Raw genomic sequence first — 9402 nt, 5'->3', positions numbered from 1 at the left:
CGCCAGGCTGCCGCTAAAACATCGCAGAAGAAGAGACGTAGCTCTGTCATATAACCACAACATAACCAAGGTTACACCGGAGATAGCGGATGAAACTATGAACGACATTTGACGGAATCACAGCGTCATCTTGTGTCGGTGAGAGACGAAGCGCCACAACTCGTTTGTTTACAGTTTACAGCTGTTTGTTTGGCCAATAGCCAACACCGGCGTTGACATGCTAGCAGCGTTAGCTAGTGTGCTAACCCTCAGCAGCAGCAGCAGCATGACGGAGGAGTTCCTGTCAAAACTAAATAATTACAAAAACGCACAGAACCGGTCTGTGATCAGTGTGTAACGTTGTAAACATTGTTCTCTTCACCTTCAGCTGTGGCAGTGATCAGTATCAGTGATATCCATGTGTACTGAGGCTGTTTCCTGTGAAGTTAGGTGATGTTTATGTAGTTGGTGTTTATGTAGTTGATGCGGACACACTGGATCATTCTGTAAGTGGAGTTTGGTGTATGCTGCCTTCACGTCCACTCCGCTCACTCAGCTGAGGCTCGAGCTAGAAGGTTCAGTCACATGTGGTGTAGGTGAGTGACAGCTGTCAGCTAACGACAGATGATCTCTGCTCTTCTCCGACTCAAACCCAGGTCGTGATGAGCGTCCCGGGTCTCTTGTCCTCCGCGGCCCGAAGCCTCAGCCTCCCAGGTCCCGCCGCAGGTCTGCTCTGCTGCCGGCTGCTGGTCCAGCCCAGCTCCATCACAAGGTGAGGTTCTACAGAGAAGTACCGGTTGTGTCTATCTTCAGAATTTGGATTTTGACTGTGTAGTGATATGTTGTGTACTTATGTATCTACTCATATGTTTACATTTGGGTTCAGACGTGAGTGTCTTAACAATCCTGTCTCTGTGGTGTTCATATGGCAGAATGGACAATAAAGTTTACTTTGAAAAATGTCTCTACTCTTCCAGACAAGAAAAATAACTTGTAGTTTTGGTACATGCCGTGTTGTTAGTCTGTCCCTGGTTAAGTCTTTACATGAAACACGTCTCTCTAGCCAGCCTGATACTTAGTTTATGAACATGGGGAGATGCAAGTTTAATGATGGGTGACTTGAGAATGACGAGTACTTGTGGTTTACCCTGCCCCAAATGTAGATATTTCAATCGAGGACATACTGTGCATTCACATGCTTTGAAGTCAGAATGTGGAAAAAAAACATGGGGGCTGTAAACAAAATTGGTGTATTCATGTGTTTTGAGCGTTTAACCAACACCTCCAATATTTTTATAATCATAAAGAATAAAGACACAAGGATCAGGAGTGACAGGCATATAGATAATAATGTTAATCATATAAACGTCTGTATTGGTTAAAAGTCTGGTGTATTGGTGCTTGTGAGAAATGGATATACAGTTTGAAAGTGACAAAAGTTTGACAAGTTTGCAGTTTGCAACAATATTTGACAAGTTCACAATAAAAACTACAACCTAGAGCTGATTGGTTTAATTATTTTACAAGTGATGTCAGCAACTCGTGCACACAACCTTTCACCAACATGTCGTTGCTTCCACCCATTTTTCCAATTATCCCAACATCACATGAACACACAATAAAGTCACACAGATAGTTTGGGTTTTATTAGTCTGTTTGTCTATTTGTCTCGATGTTTTGAGGTTCCACTTGAACTTTTGTTGTCGTCCCAGTACCCAGGTGTTTTTCAAATGTGATTTGTCTGTTCTTTAAAATCTCACCTCCATTTGTATGAGAGCAGCAGCAGCAGGTGTCAGAGGTCAATAGCCCATTATTTGAACACATAAAAGCAAAACTATCCACAAAGCTGGATTGGACAAGAGGCTAGTTACAAAAATTGTTGTTTGGTCATTTGGGGGAACTGGCCCTTTAAGTTGGCTCAGTGAGGGCAAAGGTTTGTTTCAAAGTTCCTCGTCATACAAGGCTGTCAGTCTCTGTTTACTAACTCTTTAAAAGGACATTTGACTTTCAAGGCACCTGACAAAAACTGTCATTCTTTATTAGAAGAAACATGACCTCCAAAAGACAAATGGACCACCTGGAGAAGACAGCAAGCAACTCCAGACAAAGTGTAAGTTGATATTTATTAATATGTGTATCTGTAAACTGTGACATGACTACATCAAACACGTATAACGCATCCTTTGACAATCAACTTATTCAAAATTTCTAAACAGCCTCTGTATCCTGCGCAAGTATGTGGAATAATAAATGAGTCAGAGACAGTGAGACGTTTGAGGATAGCCGTCCATCCAAACTTCAGCTTCAAAGCGGGACAGTGGTGAGTAGAGGCTCTCATAATGTTTCAGCCAACTTGTTAAACAGTTTCTGTCAGGTTGAAGAACACACTGTCATGTGACGCCTGAGGTATTGCAGGGAGATGAGGAGAAATGAGACCGTTCCTCTGGCTTAGATGCGTATTGTTTAAGTAATTTGTTACTTCTCTTCCCTAGACAAATGAATACATTATGAGAATTCAATTTGTATTCAGGCTATTTATATTGTGTCACTACAAGATTAGCAGTCAAGGTAAATGTTCAATAAAAATGCACAAACATGAATTATAGGTTTTTCAGGTTTTTCAATTCAGCTGCGAGACATAAATGCAACATTTGCCTCTTTGATCTTGTCTCTGAGCAGTGAAACTTTAAACAAAAGTTATCATTGTAATACTTTGTTCACGAAACAGAAATTTATATCCAGACCTGAGCTCACTTTTTAATTTCATTGTGCCTGTACTACTTGCACTCACCACAAGGTGTGAGTGTTGTGTTTTATTTATATTCCATTACTGGAGTTGAACTTTACCGTGAACAGTTTCTAATGTTACTTCAGTCAGCATGAAGAGCTGATGTTGATAAAATGAAGACACTTGTTATCAAGGGATGTATCGACTCAGGGAAGGTTAAAAATCTTTTGTCGAATAAGGACAAACCAAATAGTTGTTGACTTGATAAAATCATGTTTCCACAAAGATTTGTGAATTGAACTGTTGTATACGACGGGTTGAACGAATATCTGCCTGCAGCTTTGACTTGAAAGATGCTGGAGACGATGTTTTTGATCGATGCCTGACACTGTGGGATGTTTCAGCTCAGTTTGTTTTTCTTGTCCTAATTGCAATTCCATTTGTATCTGTGGTAATTGTCAGACAAGTTCATTCACAATAAAATAAATGATAGTTGATGTTAAGTCAAACAATGCTCCATAGTGTGTTGAAATGAAAGTGACCATCATATCACAATGATTTGTTTAACAGAGCTGTGTTGGAGGGTCTGTGAACAGGTTTTAATTAATACATCTTATACAAATAAAAGTTTTGATCGAAACTAGTACAAAGTTAAGTTACTTTAATTAATGCAGAGTTTTCATTCCAAGTTTGTGTCTGCCAGTCTGTATTTCTAGTGATAATTAGTGTACCCTGCACGTGCAGAATATATATATGGAGCCATACTGTAGGTGGGCGGTGGTGAGATATAAAACTGGCAGGCAGCTGCCCTGCGGCAACTGATAATGAATGTAAATAGATGGAGATTTTTTTTACTTCCAGTGTTTCTGGAAAAAAAGTAGCGTTTGGTAGTTGGTCTCCAGGTGGGAGAAGAGGAGGAGGAGAAGGAGAAGGAGGCTGTGGTGGGCGGAACATATGTGTCTTCAGAGCAGATCCATATTTATGATGCCTCTGAGGGTTGTGGAGTCAGTGTCTCTCTCTGGTGTAACAGTGGGTCATTGTGTTGGTGGAACATGAGCCTGACTGTTTAGCATCGCTGTTTTCCTCTTGAAGAGAGGGGGGGGGGGGTGTTGGGTCCACTCTTCTTGTTAATGGAACACTTTGAATACACTAACTAGTTGGCAACTTTCCATCTGGTTTGGTTTTGTTCTTCTTCCTTTCTGGAAGCACTGGAACCTGTAGTGCAAGGTCAAAGGTCACCACTCCACCTTCGTTCACACGTTGACCTTCAGTTCAGCACATTGTTAGACTCTACTCTTAACTATTGTTTTGAAATCTGAAAAGTCAGCGGTTTTTCCTGCTCAAATGATGTGTGTTTATGGTTTAAACCAAGTGGTTTAAGTTACGTTTAAAGACCATGTGCATGTCATTACAATACATATTATACTTTACAATACAGTTACATTGAATAAGAGCACATCCACAGTCTGACTTTTTATTGTAATGATACAGTCAACAGACATTCCTTTCAATTCTTCTTGAATTTAAAATTTTTCTTTCAGTGAGGTTTGTTAAGAAAGGTGCTGTATGGATGAAGGTTATTATAATATTATATAATTTAACAGATTGTACTATTTTATTATCATTGACTTGATCATCAGCTGACGATCATGTTTTGCGGTTGTGTGTACAGGGTGGATTTGTTCATCCCCGGTGTGGAGAAGGTGGGAGGTTTCTCCATGTGCTCCAGCCCGTGCCTGCTGCAGCGGGAAGGGGTCATTGAACTGGCCGTAAAATACACCAAACACCCCCCGGCACACTGGGTCCACACTGTGGTGAGTGGAGTGGATTCACTCATTGTGAAATATGCACAACATTTTATTAAATAAACCATTTCTAATTCCCAATATTCCTGCAGCCTTTCTTCCACCGGACAAAAGACCCACTAACAACTGCTAACATCTGGCTTTTCTCTGCAGTGGGAATGAATCACAATCAGCATTCACTCCTGGGTCAAATGACTCTGCAGTAGACACAGGTTTATATCGGCTGCGATCCGCCGTTCTTATTTCTTCTTCGTTTTTATTATTTATTTTAAGTCTAGACACTAACGAACACCTTTTCCGGCTCAACGTTATGACCCACATTGAACTTCTAGGTCTCGGCTGGTAAATAGCCATGAACGTTTTTGTGTTTGTTATTTTTTAACATCCTGGGAACAACATGCAAAAGTGATTTTTTTCTTTTCTTTGTATAATGCAAGAACCCCTAACCCCAAGTGAGAGAGCTCGTCAGTTTCTGGCACGTTTGTGACGGCAAACATGACTCACCATGGAAAAATGGCAATTGGCCTTTTTTTTTTTTTAAGAATGTTTACTTGCATTTGTTTTTTAAACCTTTGTATACTTGCTGATTTTGGTGTAAAAGAAGTATAGCAGTGCTCATGATCAAATGAAAGTAATTCGAGTTACCTGTTAGGTTCGCTTCCTTCCAGGAGTTGGAATATTCTCAGAAAGTAGATTTGGTCATGAACAAGGAAGATTGCAGTTGTTAGTTTGTGTGTGTGAGAGAGAAGGTGAAGTCATTCCAAGGTGTGAGTGTTAGAAAAAGAGATGCAGAAAGCTAATGAGTGGAGCAACAGGATCGGGGGGGGGTGAGAAGGGGCTGTGCTATAGTTGGAGAACGAATACTTCTGCATAATCACACCACTGGTTGTTATACAGGTGAAGCATCAGAAGAAAAATTGCAAGTCATATTTTCCGATTTCTTATTTCCTTTCTTTCCCCTGCAGAAGCACTGAGTTTAATCGACTATTTGGGTAATTCAGCCATAAAAATGATTCTTTCCCTTTGCTTCTAGTTTTACATTTTTTGCCCATAATCTCTGAAGTGTTTCACTCGTGTAATTGCTGTCAAGGGTTAGTTAGGGGGTTTTAGTGAGTTGATTGAAACTGCTCGTGTGGAAGGTCTCAAGTAGAACTGTATTAGAAGCAGATGTTTCAAAATGCAGTTACGCTCAGAAGAGGACAGGATATATAAAAGTTAAAAGAAAGTAATTAAAATATTGAAAAATTCTTTATGCAAAATGTAATAGCGGTGTAACATTGTATCTTTTTTAATCCATTGGGTGAAACTACGTTTCCCTCTCTTGACTCTGCATCATTTTCTAATAAACTGCTTTGAGCTCCTGCATCTTGAGTAAATTAGTAAACTGCTACTCAGACTGTAAATGGTGTACGAAAGCCCCAAAATATTGGCCGTTGCCACCAGATGCTAATTTGTCGTCAAACGATTGCCGATGGCCTCTGAGATTTGAGTAAAAAATGTCCTTGATGTAGATTTTACTTCTCATGTCTTAGAAAAAATTAGGTTTCAGCTGCTGAGTTCACAAATCTTTTTCTAAGTGTCCATCTCCTTACCGTCTGTAGCCACCACCTTTTGCTGCATCTTTCTTCTCCATTTTGAATGTTTTCTCTTCCCTCCCACATCTCAGTGCGAAGTGGGCTCCCAGGTGGCCATGCGTGTTGGCGGGGACTTCTTCTTTGACCCGACACCTTCTGATCCCTCTGTGGATTTGCTGCTGGTGGCTGGCGGCGTCGGGATCAACCCTCTGTACTCCATTCTGTTGCACGCCACAGATCTGCAGCATCTCAACCACTCCTCGGGCAGCGCTGACTACAACATCGGCTCCGCTCACCTCTGCTACAGCGCCAAGAACACCCACGAGCTGCTCTTCCAGGTGCGTGCCTGCCTCACATTGTTGCGAGATCAGTGGGAGGAATTTTAGGAAACGTTTCACTCTTTTACTCTGCTGATTTTCTTTTGTTTAAATATCCGAGTTATGTATTCAACATTGTTCACATGTACGTCTGCTATTCAAAGGAAGGTGGGTTGCAGTGTGTATGGATGGAACAAATGCATTAAGACTGAACCTCTGTGTTCCCAGAGCTCCATCAGCGAGGTGTGTCGGGAGTTCCCTGGCAAGTTCTCCTGTGACTTCCACGTCACGCAACAGAGCCCAGATGCCGACCCACGCGTCCAGCCATTCATCAACCGTGAGCAAAGCCCACACACTCACATACTTTTCTTTGTTTAGCTGGGATGACTGAGTGACTGTCACACTGCAGCACAGTCTGTCTTTGTTGATTTATCTGTGTCATCATGTAGAACAGAAACTATCAAATCTCCACTTGGGTGACTCTGGGTACTGACTCTTGATTAACTGTGTGTCCGCAGAGGGGAGAATCACAGAGGAGGAGCTGCGGGCTCATGTGGACCCACAGAGGACTTTGTGTTACCTGTGCGGACCCCCGCCCATGATCGAAGCCATTTCCAAAACCCTCATGGACTTCGGCCTCTCGAAAGACAGGATCCTCTTCGAGAAGTGGTGGTAGAACCTCCGACAGATCGCTGGAATCCACAGGGTTGTCCTCGTGGCTCTTGTTTCCTGCTGTAGTTTTCAGGGGGAGGACGCACAGGGTGTGGCAAGAATGGAGAGAAACAGGGAGATTCCAGCAATTGTGGACATAAATGTGAGAGCTCGAGCAGCTGAGGGAATTCATCCTCTGATCCCTGCTGCTGCAACCTGTGTCTGATCTGCAATGGAACCTCTGGGACCGCCCACGCTTCAGTTATCAGCTGACTCCAGGGGCGGATTTTATTTTATGTTTTATTTCTCATCATTTTAAAACAAGAAGACTGAAAAAGACAGTAGAACTTAAAGACATTTTCCTCCTCACTGTCTGAAACATGCAACAAATCTCCAGCGTCTGTGTCCCCTTCATTATCATGAGACACATTTTGAAACGTTACTTCAGATTCCATATTATCAGCCTCCACTGAGGTTCTGCTTAAACAGATTAATAGGTGGTGTTTAGTTTGACACAGAATTGTCACCTAAATGTTGACGCACCAATTAACCTATGCAAGCATGTCTTAGAGGATTAGTTTGACATTTTGGGAAATGCACTTCTTTGCCTTCCTGCCAAGGGTTATATGGGAAAATGACGCCACTGTGTTTGGTAAATATAAACCTGCAGCCAGTTAGCTTCGCATAAAGACAGTAAACAGTGAGAAACTGCTTTTATGGCTCAAAAGGAAACTAAATCTGCCTTCAAGCAGAAAGCTCTGAAGCTCATTTGTTTATTAATCCGTACATTGTCAAGCAGACAGTTATGTACTTTTATGTGGGGTCATGTGTCGATGATAAATTTCCAGGAAATCAGTCACCCAGATCCAGCACATAACTTCCTTCATAAAATTGCCATTTTTCTTTACACAAATTGACGACTCTCATTGATATCAGTTCTTTAAATAAACCTGATTGTTCTCATCAGGATGTCTGGATTATTCCCTGGGAAAATGGTGAAAATGTTATAAAAAAAAAAATCACATGTCCCATCCTCCTTTTAAGTTTTGATATGTTTTCAGTGGGTTTTAGTGTAATCCTGCTGACAACAGGAGTGAAAAAATACATTGATAAAATTAATATACAGCAGGAGTGGTCAAATTTGAATGTTGAATTATGTGATTTGATTAATTTAAAGCTGATTTGATTAAAACAGCTCTAATGTGATGGAAACATAGCCGTGTTTTATCAGTTCCCACAAAATTGGCTTTTATCATTGAGGGTAAACAGCCTTAAGTGTTGAAGTAACACAAAATAACTGAAAAAAATGGAGGTTTTAATTTAGAATTAATAATGGAGGGGATGAAAACACATTTGGTACCATTACCATTTTCTTTTAAACTGTATCGCTCAGATAATCAACTGTGCTGTGTCTCCATCCATTATTCAAAGCACCTGACTGACATTTATTTAAAACATGCAAGTTTTAAAAATCTAAATACTAAATAATTCATGACTCTTTTTCAGTTCATAAGCATTTCATAAGCTCCATTTTTATTACTCCTCATAGGCTGTTTTCACTCCTGTCTGTCTGATTTAAAACCTCCTTGGTGGAGATATGTGTCTTTAAATATCCCGGCCAGTGGTTTCTCCCGGTTTCTAGTTAACACTTAGAATAGATCTTATACACTTTGCCAGAAAGCAAATAAGCAAATTTTTAAAAAATGTCAAACTACTGCTTTAAATTCTCTAGAACAGAGAATCAGTGCAAACAATAGCAACGTGTTCTGTTTTTACTGCACCCAAGTGTTTGAGTGATTTTCATTTATACAAATACCTCTGATGCTAACTTGATAAAATGTGTCAAACCACGTGTGTATATACTTAGTGAAATACCTCAGAGCTATTTATTTGCAGGACTTGGAAGAGGTTGGAGTCGTTTGACTGAGTTACAATGGAGTGATTGTTTCCACGTTTTTTACTCTCATGCAAACTTCACACCATTCTCTGTATTTTTAGAGCAAGAAGCTGAACGCGTCTCTCCCACATACGGACCAGTGTCCCGGCCTGTTTTACTCATTTACACTATCACATGCAAACACATCCACATACCCATGAAACAGTTTCCCATCCCAGGGTGGAGTGAGTATCCCATGGTGCACTGTAATGGAACCTCCAGGTGGTCTCCGATTCGCTTGGATCACTGAACGTCCCTCGGAGATGGTTGCGAGCTTCTTCTTGTTGTCTCTCCGTGGGGGCGGCGCCGTTGAGACTCATTTGAGTCATTTCTGCATTTCTTCCTCGTATGAGGAAAACGGTTTATGATGGTAGCGTGACATTTAAAGGAAATAAAGGAAACTGAGTCGATC

At 41.0% G+C, this 9402-nt stretch overlaps 1 protein-coding gene across 1 annotated transcript; it reads left to right on the top strand.

Moving 5' to 3' along the window:
- oxnad1 (oxidoreductase NAD-binding domain containing 1) lies at positions 1–9400 on the top strand. Its single transcript, XM_035183402.2, has 8 exons — positions 1–138; positions 636–751; positions 2023–2089; positions 2196–2299; positions 4380–4521; positions 6179–6424; positions 6632–6740; positions 6922–9400. The coding sequence occupies exons 2-8, from the start codon at positions 642–644 to the stop codon at positions 7077–7079; spliced, it is 936 nt and encodes a 311-aa protein (XP_035039293.1). The 5' UTR covers positions 1–138; positions 636–641; the 3' UTR covers positions 7080–9400.
- Positions 9401–9402: the final 2 nt, after the last annotated feature.

Source organism: Hippoglossus stenolepis, chromosome 17 (genome assembly GCF_022539355.2).
Source record: "Hippoglossus stenolepis isolate QCI-W04-F060 chromosome 17, HSTE1.2, whole genome shotgun sequence".
NCBI classification, from domain to species: Eukaryota; Metazoa; Chordata; class Actinopteri; order Pleuronectiformes; family Pleuronectidae; genus Hippoglossus; species Hippoglossus stenolepis.
The sequence above is the reverse complement of the archived record's forward strand: the minus strand, read 5'-3'. Positions and strand labels throughout refer to the sequence as shown.